General features: G+C 40.5%; 1 protein-coding gene across 1 annotated transcript in view; it reads left to right on the top strand.

The window, feature by feature from the left end:
• Nucleotides 1-20938, top strand: part of LOC127574193 (eukaryotic translation initiation factor 3 subunit E-A) — a 123761-nt gene that overhangs the window by 42371 nt on the left and 60452 nt on the right. The window contains exon 8 of the mRNA XM_052022980.1: nucleotides 4496-4622. Coding sequence (XP_051878940.1) covers nucleotides 4496-4622 — 127 coding nt within the window. The remainder of the gene's footprint in view (nucleotides 1-4495; nucleotides 4623-20938) is intronic.

Below are 20938 nucleotides of genomic sequence, written 5' to 3'. Positions count from 1 at the left end.
TCAGGAGTCCAAGAATGAGTTGAAAACAACTTGGTGCTTCACAAAGTTTTATTGGAAAAGTTCAAAACAAAGAAACAGTCACAGAGCACATGGCATTAGCTTTTCTACGAGGAGATGAGCAGAGACACAAATGAGCTAGGGCCGGGGGGGAAGAGAGCAATTAACAAAAAACGACACCTTTTATACCTGAGATAAGAGGTACTCCTAAGCTAACAATAGTCCAGTCAGAAAACATATCAGATACCTGTGGCAAAACCAACCAATGAGAAAACACATATTTACCTGATGGACGAACCGATAAGCTAAGAAGCGGCCACTCCTTGTACAGCCACTTGGGGTCTATTAAACGCTATACATATTCAAAAAAACTAAGTAAAACAGTCAAATCCAACAATAGTCACTAAGCTGAACTGGCCACATTTCCTTGTGCAAACTTCATTCTTAAAAACATGCGGTCTTGATTTAGGAACTGGGCCAAAATTAATTGCAAGCTGTATCTTCAAATGTTTTTAAAGAAAATGAAGGATAACCTTGCTGAACTTTTGCCAGTATGTTTTCTGTTACTTTCTAACAGAATTGTCTTATGCAGAGTCTTTAAGTTTGACTCTCACTATCCCTTCAAGGCTTCTTGAGTCCAATGCAAGTTATCCCAGTTCGGTTTAGAAGGTGTGGGGCTACAAATAAGAATTGTTCCTAGTTTTATATTCTCAGATGAAGTACTGGCTGTGGAATTTCCAGAATCTGAATTCACCCTGTGTGGTGATGGAGTTGCTTCTGTGACTCTGGTTAAGGTGTTGTTCCATCTTGAGATTGAGAGAAAAATGTTGTTAAACTTGCATTGCATATTTGTTGTACAATTAGTACTGTATATGGTAGATGTATATTGTAGCATGTGTACACATAATTGTCTGTGGATTTTCTTTATGATTTTGGCAAAAGCCTCTGCTATATCTCAGAGCCTGAAGGTTCTGGCTTAAACCCCTGTCCAGTGGTTTGAAGACAAAATCTTGGGTGACAATCTATTACAGTACTGAAGCTGCTGCATTTTAAACAAGAGGTTAGACAGAGATACTGTCCACTTTCTGGTGGATGTAAAAGACCTAATTAAACTTTTTCTCCACAATGTCCTGGGCATAACTTGAGCAAAATCAGTAAAATACTTTCACATTGTTTGTGAGAGCTTGTTATGGAAATTCATTGCAGCATCACAGCAGTAACCATTCCAGAAAGTATGACAGAGGTTATACAGTACTTTGAAACCTTTAGAGAGGCATATTGAAATAGAAACATAGAAAACCTACAGCACAATTCGGCCCACAAAGCTGTGCCGAACATGTCCTTACCTTAGAAATTACTAGGCTTACCCATAGCCCTCTATTTTTCTAAGCTCCATGTACCTATTCCAAAAGTCTCTTAAAAAACCCTATTGTATCCGCCTCCACCACCGTTGCCGGCAGCCCATTCCACGCACTTACCACTCTCTGAGTAAAAAACTTACCCCTGTCCTCTCCTCTATACCTACTCCCCAGCACCTTAAACCTGTGTCCTCTTGTGGCAACCATTTCAGCCCTGGGGAAAAGCCTCTGACTATCCACACGATCAATGCCTCTCATCATCTTATACACCTTTATCACGTCACCCCTCATCCTCTGTCGCTCCAAGGAGAAAAGGCCGAGTTCACTCATCCTGTTTTCGTAAGGCATGCTCCCCAGTCCAGGCAACATCCTTGTAAATCTCCTCTGCACCCTTTCTATAGCTTCCACATCCTTCCTGTAGTGAGGCAACCAGAACTGCGCACAGTACTCCAAGTGGGGTCTGACCAGCGTCCTATATAGCTGCAACATTACCTCTCGGCTCCTAAATTCAATTCCATGATCGATGAAGGACAATACACTGTATGCCTTCTTAACCATAGAGTCAACCTGTGCAGCTGCTTTGAGTGTCCTATGGACTCGGACCCCAAGATCTCTCTGATCCTCCACACTGCCAAGGGTCTTACCATTAATACTATATTCTGCCATCATATTTGACCTACCAAAATGAACCACTTCACACTTATCTGGATTGAACTCCATCTGCCACTTCTCAGCCCAGCTTTGCATCCTATCTATGTCCCGATGTAACCTCTGACAGCCATCCACAACACCTCCAACCTTTGTGTCATCAGTAAACTTACTAACCCATCCCTCTACTGCCTCATCCAGGTCATTTATAAAAATCACAAAGAGTTGGGGTCCTAGCACAGATCCCTGAGGTACACCACCGGTCACAGACCTAGTTTGGAAGATTTTCTTTCTTCTTAAGTTTTGCGAATTCACTCTCTAGTGTTGGATGCTATTGGGGAAGAGGACTGCATGTATTGTACAAACTATATGTTGGCATGATTTAAAAGCTTGATGCAAGCTATCTTGACATAATCCTGTCCAGTTGAATCCTTGACCTATGAGACATCATGAGTTAAGGACAAATTAATTTGAGCAGTAAAAGGTGCACAAATGGATAAATATAATTTAACTAGGAAATGGGCAGCTTCTTTCTTTGATTTTTTTTTAAATGCCTAGGGGCTATGACCTACCAAATGCGCCATTGGCTGGAGTTAAATATGGAAGGTAGCTTTAAATATGCTGATAGACAGATAAGGAAATAACAACACCCAGGGACAAACAAACTTGGATAACCAATGAGGAAGAAGCAAATTGGCAGCTCCTTTGATAGTATTGGTTAAATTTGATGCAAGATATTGCAAGTTCTGCCAAAGCAATGCAAATTCGGCCATGGAATGCATTATAAATCTGTTATTACATTACCAAATGTACTGCATTCCTGGAACTCCTGAAAGGAGATGTTCACAAAGAGCAATCTAACAGATTCTGGAAATCTGAAACATGCACAAAGTGCTGGAAACACTGAAGATGAGAGGAAACAGTTTTGACTGTAGGAGGGTTGGCAACCGGGTTTAAAATGATTCTCAAAAGAACCTGAAATGAGGTGATAATTTTTGACTAGTGATCTGAAAAGCTGCAGTTGAATAGATGATTGAAACAGGTGCAGTGCTTGCAATGGGGGAATTTGTATAAATGATTGCAAAGAGAACATTGGCAGGGTGATAAGAAAATGCAAAGAAAATAGAGCCAATAGGAATGCTCCACCGAAGTATTGGTATGATCATGATGAGTGGAACAAGCCCCTTTTATGCACTATCATTCCATAATTCACCTTTCAGTAGGCAGAGCTTCTTAGAAGTTCATGGACCTCGAACCTATCAAAAGTTGCATTGGATTGATGATTTTTTTTTAATAGTTGTATTCATTTAAAGGACAATGTATCGTGAGACAGGAATATTTTGAAAACACGGTATGAATTGAATGCCACAGTAATTTGAGGTCCTTTGTCCTGTAGTTCTGGTGCAGAGAGGAGAAGATATTTTTTCAGTTTACCTGAGTGTTGTATCATAACACAGCTGCTTTGAAATTGAGTTTGGAAAGACTGCAATAACTAATGAGGAAAATTAGTGAGTGTTGGGATCGTTGAGAGATGGTGAAAAGATTGGATGTAAATTTTCGTATGTGGCCTGGGTTAAATGTTATAATCCCAATTGTTTTGAAGTTCTGTCATTTAAAGGTAGAAAAGTAAATGGTATGGGTATTCTTGTCATTACAACCTTATGGGCATTATCTAAAATAGGAGGTTGTTGTACTTAAGTATTTCTGCTAAGCCCCTATAACCCTGACTACATGGCACTGTATCTCACAGCTCAAGGATGAAGTTTAACAGTTCCAGCAGAAACTTATTGAAGTGACTGGTGGGCCAGATACATACTGTAGGTGGTTTTGAATTTTATAAGTCAAGTTGCTACTTCCAAGCATGCTAAATATTGCACAGTTATGAATATCACAGCAGAAGTTGAGGTTGTCACAAATTTCCGATAATATGTGTTCATTGCTTCAGCTTCTCAAAGTACTCAATGTCAGAGAAATAGAGGCTTATAGCTAAAGTATTATTCTTGGATTGCTGACAGAGAAGTTTAAGTTTCAGGAAGAAATTGGACCCATTTCATGCAACTGTGATATGGAAATTAGCATGCTAATGCCATTTGAAGTAAATTTATTCTGCGGTCTAGCCATGATTATTGCCATGATTGTGCATTTTAGTTCCTAGAGAACTTTTTTTGTTTTCTCTTATTAGACTGTTGCTGCTCCCATTTACCATATACTCCCTCACTCGAAACAGGAGAGGTTGAAACAACCACTCCAGGTGGTTGTATTTTTGAGGTTTCTTATTGAAACCCAAGTTTTGGTAAAGTTTTTACTTATGGATGACAAGCAAGTACGAATATCATAATGAGTGGAACATGGGTTAAGGCTCTTGGAACTGCTGTGATTGGCATTGTCACCCATTTTTAGACAAAAAAAATCTGTTTTTCGCCATGTGTTGTTTATGTACTTGAAGTTCACAGCTTTATAAGCTGACTTATCTTTGTCTTTTCATTCTCTAGATATCTAAATGCAATTCAGACTATGTGTCCACACATTCTTCGTTACCTGACCACAGCAGTGATCACCAACAAGGATGTCCGAAAACGTAGGCAGGTCCTGAAAGATTTAGTGAAAGTCATTCAGCAAGTGAGTACTCATTTAACTATTCACGTATTTCTCACAAGGAATTCCATTTTTTTCCAGTACCCTAAATCAGGAAGCATCTTACTTTACCCTGGTCCTTCTACTTTCTAGAATCTTCAGGCTTTAAAAATCCAATCTTGGCACTCTGCAACTGAGTTCAGATTCAGATTAGTTTATTGTCATATACATCAGGGTGCAATGAAATTCCTTGCTCACAGAGTCAATAGTGTACATGGTAATAATAAATACAGCAAAAACAACAGAATAGTGCAAAGTAAGGTAATTTATAAAGTAATTTATGTTGTTCAACCTTGATACTCTTAGAGTACAGTACAGAAATGAGCCCTTCAACCCACCACATCCATGCCAACTTTTTTGCCCACCTACTCTAATCCCATTTGCCCACATTAGGTCTTTATCTTTCTATGCCTTGCCTATTCAAATGCCTGTCTAAATGCCTCTTAAATGTAGTGATCTGATTCCACTACCACCTCTGGCAGTGCATTCCAAATTTCAACCACTCTGTGGAAACAAAACTTTTCCTTCAAATGCCATTTAAAATGTCTTCCGTAAACCTATGCCCTCTCGTTTTTGGTAACGCTACCATGGGGGAGAAATGCTCTGACTATACAGTATGCTTTATCTGTCCCTCTTAAAATTTTATATTACACTAACAGGTCACCCCTCAATCTTCTCCAATCCAGGGAAAACAAATCCAGCTTATCCCATTTCTGTCCATAACTAAAGTCCTCCAATCCAGGCAATATCCTTATGAGTCTCCTCTGCACCCTCCCCAGCACAACTATATACTTCCTGTAGTGTAGTGATCAAGACTGCAAACAGTACTCCAAATGGGACTAACCAGAGTTTTGTAAAGTTCTAAGATAACAATCCAACTCTTATATTCTGTGATCATCCTATGAAGAGCATGCCATTTATCTTCACCACACTATCTAGCTGTGCTGCCACTTTTCAGGGAACTATGGACTTAATCTCCAGGATCCCTCTGTTCGTCAACATTCCTTAATGCCCTACAATTTACTGTATATGCCCTATCCCTATCTGACTTTGCAACATGCATCACCTCACACTTGTTGGGATTAAATTCCACCTGCCAACATTTGTCCAGTTTTCCACCTGATCTGTATTTTGCAGCAACTTTAAACAACCTTCCTCCCTATCCACAACACCACCAACTTTCATGTCATGCGCAGATTTACCAATCATACTTCCAACATTCACATCCAAGTCGTTAATATACATCACAAACTACACAGTGATCCCAGCACAGGACCTTGCGGTACACCACTGATTAGACTTCCAATCAGGAAAACATCCTTCCACCTCTACCCTCTCCCTCCTAAAACCAAGCCAATTTTGGATTCAATGAGCCAGCTTGCCTTGTATCCCATGAGCCTTAACTTTCTGGACTAGCCTAGCATGTCAAATGTACTTCTAAAGTCCATATAGACAACATCTACCTCCCTGCCTTCATCAATCTTCTTAATTGCCTCCTCCAAAGATTCAATCAAATTACTGATCCTCCCAGCTTAGGAAAGGGTTCTGTTCCTGGGAACTGTTCATAGCCCAGACATTTCTGAAGTCGGAAATGTAGCCATCTGGCTATTTAAATAAAAACATAGGCCGACCCAGGGCAACATGTAGTTAAGCCAAGGCATTTAACTCAACCATTCAGATTTCTCTGCCACAAACCAAGTTCCCACATGTCAGAAGATACCTGCAGCAGCCGGCAAATCCATCCCGCTGGTCTCCCAAACACTTATTCACATGTGCGGGCTGTACACAAGTCAGCCATTCATAACCTGCGACCTGTCGTAATAATTCAAATTGACTTTTGATTATTTTTTAAAGAGAACTCAATGGTTATTTAATATCCTTGACATCAATATTTCATGAGAGTATAATATTTCTAACCAGTGGATACAAAGGCTAGAAGTATCTTGCCTTGGTACTCCTCTCATGCTCTGAAGCCAGTGGGCTGTCATTAGCTTGCATCCAGTATGGAACTGCTATGACTGACTATCTATCCTATCTATGACCCTCATTTTTATAAACCTCCATAAAGTCATCCCTCGAAGTCCTACATTCCAGTGAGAACAAATTACAGCTCTCCATTCCAGGCAACATCCCAGTGAATCTCTTCAGCTCTCTCTGTTGTTTGCATAACCTTCCTGCTGTGTGGTGACCAGAACCATACATGGTAATCCAAGTGCAGCCTGACCAATGTTTTGTACAGCTGCAACGTGACGTCCATGCTCTATATTCATGCCTCAGCTTATAATGGCAAGCATACCAAATACACTATCTCCTTGTGTCACCGCTTTCAGGGACCATGGACTTGTACCCCAAGGTCTCTCTGTACATCAAGCTTGGTGTATGATGAATTTTTTAAAAAAAATTGTTTTGAGCAGCACATAGGAGCTGAGCTGATAGATGGCTTAGGTTGTTGAATGTACTGTCTCTAATAGTGAGTAAAGGAAGATAGACAATCAGATGCTGAAATCACTGGAACTGTGGAGACTCTGTCAGTCCATGTCCTTTTTGTAGTGACATGTAAAGCAAAATGTAGGGCAAGGGTGGAAGGATTAAGAATATTGTGGATATTTTAGGAGTCTTGTATAGAACAGTGCATTCTTGAAAACCCGATAAATGTACACATTTGTGTTGGACAGAATTTGTCAGTGAGGAAATGAATGCTGTTTATTTTCTGTAGCAGGCCATAGTAAGGAAATAATGCACATAGCCACACTATGTAATAAGATTAAAATGTAGCAGATGTAAACTGAAGACTTTTGATGAAAAATTTGTGGTTGCATTCCTCGTGTATGTCTGCCTGAAATACTTGGAACAAAGAGCAAAGTGCAGAGTTTGGATTTCAAGAACTTTTTTTCTCACCAAGATGTCCTGCTGAGAATTATACTTCGAACCACATTGGCATTTCAAAATGGGTGGAAGGTATATTATAAATATTGTTTGTTTTCATCTCTGTAGGAATGCTGGAAGATTTTGGTTTTCATTTAAAAGGCAGAGGATCCAAGTTGCATTCCTAATGAAAAAGGAATCCTCCATTTTGAAGGAGAATGTAAATCCTGAGGAAAATCTTTCCAAGTGTGCCAAGTGGGAAATTCATTAGTTTAGTCCCTGTCTTTTGACATTCCAGTTATTTGTGAAGCCCTGGACAGCTCCTAATAGCATGGGATAAGAACAGTTACAGTATCATAAATGCAGTAAACCTGTACCCAACATTCCAATCCACTAGGACCCCTTATTTTATTTCAGCATTTATTGCCTAACTGCTAGTTACAATTTGTATAATTGTGTCATTTTTACTCAAGACTTAATGGAGTTTCCCTGAAGTATGTCAACCTATCCACCTGACTCACCTTCTGTTGCTTACCCGTTACCTTGCTCTTTAGTAATCTTTGTTTTGTCAGTTGAAGTCAGCTTTTGATCTGTGGTAAGGGTGTCTCTGGAAGGCTATTCCATGTGTTAGCAAATCCTCCTTTCTCAACATTTTGGGTTGTATTTGTGACAAAAAAATAGATGAAGGGCCCAAATGTTTTGGTCTTCTATCAGTGAGACGGCTTATAATCTGAAACATATGTGTATAATATCTTAACATAACTCTGGGGTGCAATCTTATCTGACTGTGTAACTGTTACGTGTTATAATCATTTTTGTAAGGTTAAAAAGTAACACAAATACAGAAAGTTTATCTGTTAAAACTACTTATAGATTTTTTTTACAGACTGGATACTCAGTAAACTACTGAGTGCAAAGACAAACTAAAATCTGTTCAAAAGGGATTAAATGTTCTTTTGGTACATAGTTTTTAAACTGTTTGACAAAGGAAGAGTCCAGACATTCAGCTGAAAGTTATCTTTAGAACCAAACAAACAAATTAAGAAGTTAACTTTGTGAAGATATTCCCAAGCCCAAAACCTGTCATTGCTGCACATCATCTCCAGTACGTGCTGTGGTCAGGGAAGTAGCATATTGTGCCAATGCACACATGTCCAGGTTTCTCATTCCTGTCAATGTTGTGATTATGCATCAAGAGCAAAGTCTTCTTGCAGAGATCTTGGCCTCGCTGATTCTAATTTAAAATTACCACAGGAAATACTTTTAATTCCATCTGTTTCACACCTGCAGGAGGTGATGTAGAGACACCTTTGTTTTCTTTTTTTCAACTCCTTACAATAGGATAATCTGAGCATTACTGTGGAACAGACTGACTTTACACATCAAGATAGACCAATCAACCTTTGTACTCATGTTCTCTGACTTTCTGTAGATATGAGAATATTGAATGAATAACTCATGCCTTCGAGAGCACTTAGTTGGTGGAAAAATTTGCAAGAGATCCAGCAATTGACTGACAACCACAGTATCAGCATTGTCATCTCCATCTACAGCCGAGGCGCTCAAGAACCCATCCTGCTGAGAGCCAAGAATGGAGAAAAGCTTCTCAAGAATCACGATGAGCTAAGTGTATGCTTGATGGAGCATACACTAAGATCTTCTCAACCAAGACTCAGTGCATATGTCCTTGACTTCATCTCATGGCATACTTTCCACCTCAGCTTTGTTACCATGCCAGCTCAGCAAGATGTTGAAAAGGACATACATTAGTTGAAAAACAGACTGGAGCAGACATAGTCCCTGCTGAGGTACTAAAACACGGCAGAGAAGTGCTTCTGGCGTAAATTCATGACCTTATCTCATCTCCCACATCTGGGAAAGGAGTACATGCCAGATGATCACAAAGGCATAGTAAATAAAAAAGGAGGCAAGTTTGATTAAAATAATCACAAAGGAGTCTGACTGCTGTCAACCATGGGGAAAGGCATTACAAGGATTGTCCTCAACTGCCTCTTCTCAGGAGTTGCCTCCTTTCAGGAGCTAAAGACTCCTCCCAGGGTCACAGGGAGAATTCTGCCTATCAAGGAGCTTAAGGGACAGAACTTTCACTACATGACACCTCCAAGGTAAGTGCAGGGAGCAGCATCAATCACTTTGTCCTCACCGAAGTCTTTGCCATCAACCAAATTATGGAGGATCCTTCTCAAATTTAAGTGCCCACCAAAATTTATCACCATTATGTCTTGGGTCCAAAATGACATACAAGTTGTGATTCTCAGAAATGGATCCACCACAGACCTATTCCCAGAGGGGATCTAGTAAAACGAAGTCAATTCTCTAACCATTTGCAGTACTTCATCTTGCCTTCAACAAGCTTTCTGCTGGAGAGGAACTCATCAACAGGGCAAGCCGGAAACTGCAACCATTGGCTTCAGTCTGGGACCAAGATCACACAGGTGTTACTCTTCAAGTTCAAGTGCACAGCTAACACTTGTGTATGTGAATTTTTGGACTGAGCTCTTCATGCTTTCACTGAAGCATAAAAGAGGATATCTCTCACTCTAAATATCCAATGAAATATTGGGAAAATCAAAGCTACTGCTTTTGGCCCCTGATATACACTCCATCCCCTACCACTGTGGGACTTGGTCAAGTTTGCAAACTTGCTGTGCTATTTGAAGCTAGGATGGTGGTTCTTGTCCATTACCATCCCACAAGAGGGCTCATACACTCAGTCCACCTGCTGCTAAACCCCAGATGGACGCTATTGGTACGTCTTTACTCAACTAGTACAATCCAAAACACTTCAACATAGAACATAGAACAGTACAGCACAGAACAGGCCCTTCGGCCCACAATGTTGTGCCGACATAGCTAATCCCTCCTACCTACAGAATGCCCATATCCTTCTATTTTCCTCTCATTCATGTGCCAATCCAAGCCCCTCTTAAAAGCCCCCAATGAATTTGCCTCCATCAACCTATCAGGCAACGCATTCCAGGCATCTGCCACTCTCAGTAAAAAAAAACTTACCCCTCACGTTTGTTCTGAACCTACACCCTCTCACCTTAAATGCATGCCCTCTGGTATTGGATCGCTCAATAATGGGAAAAAGATATTGCTTGTCCACCCTATCTATGCCCCTCATAATTTTATACATTTCCAACAGTTCACCCCTCAGCCTCCACTGCTCCAGAGAAAAGAGCCCAATTTTTTCCAGCCTCTCCTGATAGCACATGTCCTCTAATCCAGGCAGCATCCTAGTAAAACTCCTCTGCACCCTCTAAAGCCTCAACATCCTTCCTATAGTGAGGTGACCTTCTGCAGTTCTGCAAATCTAGGCATATCATAGAATAACACTCCATGTTTTGCAGTGCAATTAAACACAATCTGACACTTCGCTAGATAGGAGATATGAGTAAAGGTTGCTCACAGAAGTAGGAATTAAATAAGTTTTAAAAGAAGGTGGGAAGATTAATCAGAGTATTGTGTCTCTGCTGCTGCTGGCATAGCTGCCAATGGGAGTCTGAGGAAATAAGGGACATGTAAGGAGTGAAAATTATAGAGGTGCAATGATCTGAGCATTTGAGGAGAGGGGGAGAGCTGAGTCAATGGAGGTATTTAATCACAAGGATGAGAATTTAAAACCAGGGATGTTGCTAGATCAAGAGGCAGAGGAGGTCAATGAGCATTGAGTGATAGATGAATGGAATACAAGAAGAAGAGTTTTGAGCAAGCTGAAGTTTGAGAGTGAAAGGTTGGTCAATGTAATAGAGAACAGCAAGAGCCCATTGTACCAGAGTTGCCAGTTGCTTGTGTAAATGTGGTGTAGAGAAGTTTCTGTAATTGAACCGCAGAAAACTCAGGGTTCACCTGTTGATTTGTACCTTTACTTATTCTGCCTTGAAGAGAAAATTCAGGATAACACATTATTTTGATTCAAAGACATCAAAGATTTGATTATCAGACAAAAACTATAAAAGTGGAAGAAGTTGACAGACCAGTTTGCAGACTATATTAATAATTCCACATCCAGAACTCAGACTTTCAATTAATTTTAAAATCTGTGGCTTTGAATCTTGGTGACATTGCCTCATTACGTTGCCGATCAAGCTTTATTTTATGTGTAGATTGTGTATCAGATATGGTGAAAAGGTTAGAAAACAATACTGTCTGTGTTAGTCAATCTGTTCTGCAGCAACTGGAGTATTAAATTATTTGGGTAATATTACAAGAAATAATGTGTCCTCATTACATCACTTGTGTTATAGTGCTGATCCCCTGTAACATTACACTTCTGTCCTTCAACTTCATCTGATGCAGTGTTTCTTAGCTGTTTATTAGACTAACCTCTCATTGTTTCACCAACTTAATACTTGGCTTAAATCGCTTATGTTTAAAATATTAGACCAGGAAAATTTGGGATTGGCACGCAGCATGTCAATGCAAGAACCCAAGCAGTTTTACGTTGATTGTGTCTGCAACCTTCATTGCCCTTTTATCTGGATTGATGTTTATCTATTTGTATAAGTTTCATCAATTCTCAAGCCTTCAAGGACTGGTGTTTTAACCACATAGATTTCATTAAAATGTATGAATATTTTATGGAAAGCTGGAACCTCTTGCATGGCCCATTTTGTGAGAGGTGTACAAGCAGACCAAGAGAGAAATCTCTGCTGTGTTTTGTATTACTATCTGCAGCCACATCAGAGTTCATAATCAGTCCTCTGCAATACCACTCTCCAGTGCTGCCTCTCTCGTTAGGCCCAGCAACAATGCTTGCACAGTTGAATCTGTTAGTCTTGTATCTTCTGTTTTTTGCCACATGAACAGGAGGACAAGTTACCACCGTATCACTGGGCAAATACACTGTATAATGTCGAACCAAATTCTACTGGTGGAGTGGTTGAATGGATGGGTTTGGGTGCCCCATGCATAGTCAGCTTTTACCACCCATTCCAACCCATCGAAACCTCAGACTACCTGGTTCTGAAAGCCAATATGCATCCAAGCTTCTGGATTTGTCAGTGTTCTTTGACAAAAATCACATTTTCTATTTTATTTTTTGGGATGTGGACGTCACTGGGAAGGCAATCTCTAATTTGCTTCGAGAAGGTGGTACTGAAGTGCTGCCTTAAACACTGCAGTCCTTCCTCCACAGTGCTGTTGGGGAGGGAGCTCCAGAATGTAGAAGCAGCAGCAGTGAAGGAACGGTGATATATTTTCAGGTCAGGATGGTGTCCAACATGACAGGGAATATATAGATGGCATTGCTTCCACTTACCTTAAGCCCTTGCCTTCCTTCATGGTAGATGTTGCGTATTTGGGAGGTGCTTTCAGAATAACTTGTAACTGCATTTTACAAACGGTACACACTGCAGTGATGGTGATGGAGGAAATTAATGTTTGGAGTGGTGGATGTGGTGCCAGTCAAGTGGCCTGTTTGGAGCTGGATGGTGCTGAGTTTGAGTTTTGTACTTTCCTGCATAATAGGGAGGATACGTGTACCCTCATCGCCATTATTCTAGCAGTTTACTTTTTACTTGTTACATTATGCCCTTCTTAATTTTTATTCTGAAGGAAAGCTGAAAGATAAATTGTACTTTGCAGCAAACTACATCATCAAGTCTTTATAGAAGTTGGTGTTTTTTGGATGGCTAGTTTTCTTTGATGATAACATATGCTCATGCTTGTATATGCAGTTTTCTAATCTTTAAAGTGCACTTAGAAAGTACAGTGCTCAACAATCATCTGACTTATTGTATTGTAAAATGTGAACCATGATCTCATTTTCTGCAGTAAGTATTGATGGAAATCTAATCCTTTGGGGCCTATTAAACATCGAAGAGTGTTACTTGGTCTATCTGACTCTGTTGCCAGTTATGATCTGGCACGTAACTCTGAGCTGTCCAGATTTATGTTTGTATTTTCAGCTACCTTTCAGCTAACTGCTGCCCACCCTCCTATACGAAGGATGACTCCTTGAGTGTGCTCCCACTTCTGGACCTGCAGTCTCTCCTGAGCCAGAGCCTTCGGTGGCAGAAGAAAAGGGACATATTGCATACTCAAGGAGCAATGATTTGCGAGGCTGTGGTGAAAGAGCCAGGAAATGGGCTAACTACTCTTACAGAAAGCCAATATATATTCCATGAGCTCTGTTGTTTTACTATGCTGTAACAATTCTATTATTTGGCAAACAGTAAAGAAGGGGACAAAGACCTTGGTTCAAATATAAGTGGACTGGATATAGTATAGAGAAACAAGGGACTGCAGATGCTGGAATCTAGATTGGAAAAAAAAACAAGATGTTGGAGGAACTCAGCAGGCCAGGCAGCATCCGTGGAGAAAAACAAATGGTCAATGTTTTGGGTCAGGACCCTTCTTCAGGACTGAAGATAGGAAAAGGGAAGCCAAATGTTTAGGGGGGGAGAAACAGAACAGTGATAGGTAGATGAAAGAGGGAAGGCGGGGTGGGCACAAGGTGGTGTAGGTAGATGCAGATAAGAAATGGTGATAGGCAGATGCGGGGGAGGAGGGGAGAGCAGATCCACCAGGGGATGGGTCAAAGGTATGGAGGCAAGTGCCCCATGGGGGACGGGAGGAAAAGAAAAGGAAAAATAGGCGAGGAGAAAAAAGATAGGCTAGGAAGGGGAAGAAAAGAAGAGGCATGGGGGTGGGGGAGATTTTTGGTTTACTTAAAGTGGGAGAATTCACTGTTCAAGAAATGTTTCCTAGCCTATCTTTCTTTTTTCACCACGCCTATTTTTTTTCTCTCCTCCCCCCTCCCCCCCCCACCCCCCCCCATGGGACACCTGCCTCCATACTTTGGACACATCCCCTAGTGGATCTGCTCTCCCCTCCTCCCCCACATCTGCCTCTTACCTCCATCTACCTATCATACCTTGTGCCCTCCCCCCTCCTCCCCTCTTTTGTCCACCTATCACTGCTCAGTTTTTAACACTATATATTGGGCTTCCCCTTTTCCTATCTTCAGTCCTGAAGAAGAGTCCTGACCTGAAACATGGATCATCTGTTTTTCTCCACGGATGTCGCCCCACAGATGTATTAATTATGTAGAATGTAGAACATGTGACAACATGTTAATCTGCAGCAAAAGAATGTAATTTTTAACTGCTGGCGATCAGCAAAATTCCCACAGACACCCACTGAAAAGTAACCACTTCATGTGCTATATTTCAAATCATTTATAGTATTGAATTTAGTTAGCATCAACAGCCTCTACGCTTGTCCATCATTCTGAGATCTTAATGGTAAAAGTGGACAGTGAATTTCTCCAAGGTACTGGTTAAATATGGCTTTAAGGAGATTCAAGTTGCATACTGATCTTATAACTTCCCTCAGGAAACCATTCCAAAGGCAGATCACCCTCCATGAAGCGATACTTTTTTTCATCATGTTTGAATCTTCCCATTTTTGGCCAATTCCAGCATCGCTTTTTTCTGCCTTCCTATACCATAGCTAATGTCACTGACATTTCTGTACTCAAAACACATTTCTGCCTTTGCACATTGTCAACACTTGAAGCAAGTTCATTCTGAAGCATTCTTCAAACTGAATAAACACAGATTCAGTCTACTTAGTTATATCCATGATATTTTTAAAAACCTAGTAAAATAGACTGTAAAGTGATAGAAAAACAAAAGTATAGATGTTGGAAATCTGAAATTAAAGATATTCAACAGGTCAGACAGCATCTGTAGAAAGAGAAACAAAGTTAATATTTCAGGTTGATACTTTTAATCCGAACAAGGAAGTGTTAGAAAACGGGCATGTTTTAAATTGCAGAGAAGTGGCAGAATGGAGTGAACAAAGGGAACAGTGTGACAGCATGGAGACTGAGGAGGGCAAAATGACACAAGTGGTGGTGATGGTTGAGACACCGTAGTGAAAGCTTATTAATCACAGTTAACCTGTCTGAGCAATGTAAATAGTGGATGAATGAGAACAGAAGAGAGAGAAGGAAGGAAAAAACAGTAGTGGAACTGAGATACAGATTACAGCATTTGCTGGATGAGTGAAATAAAAGAGAATGCTGGAAGTATTTGGCAGGTCAACCAGCATCTGTGGGGAGAAAGAAATGAACAGATTGGTGACCTTTCATCAGAATGAGCCAGTTCTGATACAAACTGGAAAGCCAGGTTATCTAAATTCACTGTTGTTCAGTGGGTTGTAGCGTGCTCGGACATGAGATGCTGTTTCCTGAGTTTTGTTGGATCAATGTAGGAGCTCAAATGCACAGAGGTAAAGATGGGAGTGGAATGGAAAATTCAAGTGACAGGTAACTGAAAGTACAGGGTCATCCTTGCATACTGAATGAAGATGTTCTGCAAAGCGATCACCCAAGCTGTGTTTTGTTCCTCCACCTGCTCATTAACCTGTAGTGTTCACTCAGCTTTCTACAATGATTTTCTGTTTTTATTTGTAACATGTTAGAGGTGCTTGTGAGATCTTCCTCAAACCACCACCAGTCCCACCCTGAACCCACTCCCTTGTCCTAACCAAGAATTTGGTTGAATATTCAAATGTTGCTCCCATTAATTTATTAGTTTTTGTTTTGGTCTTATATAGTGCTGTGTAGTGTAGTGTAGTGCCATGGGCTTATTCTCCGCATTAAATATAGATGCCAGGTGCTGAAGACTTTTTTTAGAAAAGAAAATAACTTGAACAGCTTTATAAAGTTCGAGCCTTTTGGGCAATGAAGGAAATGGCAGATTTACAGATGGGTTAGTAGAAAGTGGAAAAGAATGCTTTCAATGCCAAGGGTGGGCTGAAACAAGAAATGTAAGGTTGCAGCCAAGTTTGGCAGATATTTCCACTAAATTTGAGCTCATCTGTAACTGCTTTGAATTCTTCTGCTTGTTATGCCCTGGATTTTGTGGGTGGGGGTTGGGGGGAAGACATTTATGTTTCAAATGCAAAATCCTGCAGAGGGTGGAAATCTGAAATAAAAACACAAAATACTGGAGGTACTCAGTAACTGAAGAGCTGTCATGTATTTCACAAGATCACAAGACAAAGGAGCAGAAATAGGCCATTCGGCCCATTGAGTCTGCTCCATGAGCTAAAGGAAAAGAAAGGGAAAAAAGAAAAGGGGAAAAAAAAGAAAAAAGGAAAAAAAGAAAAAGAGAAAAAAAACTATTCCTTTCTAGCCCCAATTTCCGGCCTTATCCCCGTATCCCTTGATACCTTGACTAATCAGACACCTATCTATCTCCTCCTTAAATGCCTTCAATGATCAGGCTTCCACTGCTGTAAGTGGCAAAGAATTCCATAAATTCACTACCCTCTGGCTAAAGAAATTTCTCCTCATCTCTGTCTTAAACCGGTACCCTCTAATTCTAAGACTGTGCCCTCTGGTCCTGGACTCACCCACCAAGGGAAACAGCTCAGCCACATATACTCTGTCCAGTCCTTTCAACATTCTAAATGTTTCTATGTGGTCCCCTCTCATTCTTCTGTACTCCAGTGAGTACAATCCAAGAGTCAACAAACGCTCATCATAAGTAAGCCCTTTCATTCTGGGAATAATCCTCATAAATCTCTTCTGAACCCTCTCCAACATCAGCACATCCTTCCTAAGATGTGGGGTCTAAAACTGCGCACAGTATTCCAAATGAGGCCTCACCAGTGCTCCATAGAGCCTCATCAACACTTCCCTACTTTTATACACTATACCTCTCGAAATGAATGCTAACATAGCATTCGCTTTCTTTACCACCGATCCGACCTGGTGGCTAACCTTTAGGCTATCCTGCACGAGTACCACCAAGTCCCTTTGTACTTCTGTACTTTGAATTTTCTCCCCATTTAGATAATAATCTGCCCGTTTATTTCTTTTTCCAAAGTGTACAACAGCACATTTCTCAACATTGAATCTCGTCTGCCATTTCTTTGCCCATTCTCCTAAACTATCTAAGTCTCTCTGCAACCTTCCTATTTCTTCAATACTCCCTACTCCTCCACCTACCTTGGTGTCGTCCGCAAATTTAGCCACAAAACCATTTACTCCATAATCCAAATCATTAATGTACAAAGTAAAAAGAAGCGGCCCCAACACCGACCCCTGTGGAACACCACTAGTAACCGGTAGCCAACCAGAACAGGATCCCTTTATTCCCGCCCTTTGCTTTCTGCCTACCAGCCAATGCTCCACCCATTCTAATATCCTACCTGTAATTCCATGAGATCTCATCTTATTAAGCAGCCTCTTGTGCGGCACCTTGTCGAAGGCCTTTTGAAAGTCTAAATACACAATATCCACCATCCACAGCCTATCCCTTATCCAGCCTACCTGAGGTATCCTCAAAAAAAACTCCAATAGGTTGGTCAAGCAGGATCTTCCCTTCATGAAAGGGAATAGTTTGACAAATTGGTTCAAACCTCTTTCTCCAGAATCTTTTGATAGTTATTTCTGGTAGTGGCCATTACTGGCATGGTCAGGATTTATTACTCATCTGTCTTGAAGTAGTGGCGTTGATAATCACTATCCCATTTTTATTTTTTTTTACATTGATTTTATGGCTGTCACTGAATTCATACCACTCCTGTACATTCCAATGGGTACATTCCTGCATTTCCCTGTTCTGTCCTGCCTTGTTTTTTGGAAATCAATAAAGCTTGGTATGAAAGTTATCAATTTTTAAAAAAATGACCCAGCCAATTGACTACTTAGTCTTTTATTTACACTTCCTGATAGCCTTGCCCAGTGCAAAGATTAAATTTTGTAAAATTTTGCCATTATAGTTACTCTTGGCTGGATTTTCATTTCTGGGAATTCATCAGCATGGCATGCTATCCCAACATTTCCTCCTTCGAGTTCCCTCTGATGTACTTCTCCCAGTTTTGCCTTTGTTTTTGGTTAAATCCTCTTCTGGTGCAGATCCATAATGATTTCTGGGGTGACCACCATTTAATAGCTCCAATGATCTGCAAGCCACATATAGTGGATGCCATCAAGTAGCATTTAAGGGATTAGTATGCAGCCTAACTGATCTGGGGATAATGTTGACAAGTTCTCCTTTTGCCATGGTTTGCCTGCTTTTTTTTTAAAGAAAAGCTCTAAACAGCTTCCAAGAACTTAGATAAAACAGCCAAGTATGATAACACTCATTGTGAAGGGAAAGAGGCAGAATTCATCAGAACTTGCTAAAACTACTGCCATTTGGTTGTTGAGCAGCCTAAATGATTCAGTGACCTTGGAGTGCCAGATAATGGAGGCTTTTCCAGGAGGAATCATTACACAGCCCCACTCTGGTACGATACTGGTACTGACTAAAGCTGGTGTACACTTGGTATTGTGCCATTTGGCTCAGAACCAGGGGTAGAAATTACAGTTGCACTGGAGACCCAGCAGTTGACCTTGGCTGGTGAGGATTCCTATTCAAACTATTTTCGGAGATGTAAGGAAGAAGATAACACTTGATGAATTCTCATTCTGAAGTATTCTTCATATAGAATATATGTTCATTCAGTTCTAGTTCGCTCTGAATATTTTGGCTTCTCCTTTATATTTGTCACATCTCAGCAAGTGGTTGTGCAAAAATCAGAAATTCCGTCAGAACACAACATGGTTCTCCCTTGTCTTCCCGGAGATGCTCAAACAAATTTGCATCTTTGTGCATTAATCTTGAGTTCTGAAGGTGTTCAAGTTTATTGTCATGGGCAGACATTCTCAAGGTATAAATGCCATGAAAATTAGTTTTTTGCAACAGCAGCACAGTACATTACAAACATAAATTGACAAATCTCATGGGAAAATTCCTACTCATTTGCATGAATTTAAATTTAATCTTTCATGGGTGTTTCTATGCTCTTTAATAAAAGCTCCAAAGAGAGAGTGTATTTATTTATCCTTATTCTGGCAAGCCTGACAAATTTTCTCAGAGTCCAGGTGTCACTCTGAGTTTGAATTTGATGGGCTTTTTTTTGTATGGGATTTGGGACCTGGGCAAGGTTGGCAGTGCAAGCATCTGGTTTGTTCCTGAAAAGGTGGGGTTGTGCCACTGCCTCACACTGCTGCAGTTCTTCTAGTGAAGCTATTTCCACAGTGCTGCTGGGGAGAGAGTTCCATGATTTTGACCCAGTGACTGGGGGGAAAAAGCAGCAATATATTTTGAAGTTAGGATTGTGCACAAGCTGAAGGGGAACCTCAAGGTGTCAGTGTCCCCTGTACCTGCTAATCTTGTCCTTAATGGTAGATATGGTGGATTTGAAAGGTGCTGTCAGAGTAGCCTAGGCAAGTTAATGCAGTGCATTTTGTAGATAGTGCCCGTGCAATGTGATAGAGGGTGTCTTCAGTGTGAATTCATAACTTTGTCTCCATGAGTCTACCAGTGCTGTTGCAGACAGGTGCAACTGTCATGGGTTGATTGATGGAGATGTCCTTAGTTGGAAGTCATTATTAAGTTGAAGCATAGAAATGTTGACTAGGAGGTTCCTGAATAATAATAGTTGCCCCTTGAGGGAAAAGAAGTTGTTTCTGATATATGGACAAGTAAATGTTTCCATTGTACTGCAAATTAGTTTTAGTTCTGAAAGATTCACATACAGGGACAGCCAAGATCCTTGCACTGAAATAATTCCTGTTGCTGTGCTCCTATTCTGTACAGCATCCTAATTCTTACTCCCACCATTGGAATATTTGTTCATTGAGGATTTCATTGGGTCTACCATGGCCAAATAGCACTCTTTTGTTCAAAGGACTCTGCTAAGATTTAAACCCAAAAAAAACCCCCTTGAATGGCTGGTTATTCAGTCAGATTTCTAGTGATTTAGTGTTGGCTCCAATTACTTCAGCTCAGCATGTGATGATCATTTCTGTACCTGAATCAGATGGCAGAATCCCAGGTTACAGCACTATAAGTGAAAACTGGTAAGAAGAAGACGAAATGGAGAACTGCAACAGAGGTAGCTCTGTAATGTAGCATGGCTAGATTTCTAGTCAAAGTTGTGCTTTATGATTATGTAGAGAACTGATCAGCTGGCTTCTTTTTGTGGGGGTGTAGTGTGTACTTGATTTTGTCAATACAGTGAAGTGTATTGCACCTGCTGGGCTTATGATGCACTTTGTTCAAGAGTAAGGAGTGGATTTTCATTTGATCTACAATATTGAGTCTGTATTTAAGATACTATTGCTTTTAGCCCTTTTTATTTTGGATTATCCTATCTTATTCCTGTGATTTTTGATGTAGCTAGCAAGCTGAATGATGGTAACGAATGAGAACTTGACACTGCTAGAGGATAAATGTCATTGAGTAACAACAGTCTATCTGATGATTTGGTCAATCTAGTTCCATCTGTCTCAAGTGATCAAGCTGATGTTCTTGTTTCACAAATGGACATTTTTTTGCATTAATGCTGCAAACTAACTTTGCACTTTCCTCCTGAAATCACACTGCACAGAATCATAGAGCGTA

Source organism: Pristis pectinata, chromosome 9 (genome assembly GCF_009764475.1).
Source record: "Pristis pectinata isolate sPriPec2 chromosome 9, sPriPec2.1.pri, whole genome shotgun sequence".
NCBI lineage: Eukaryota > Metazoa > Chordata > Chondrichthyes > Rhinopristiformes > Pristidae > Pristis > Pristis pectinata.
This window is presented reverse-complemented; position numbering and strand designations above follow the sequence as displayed.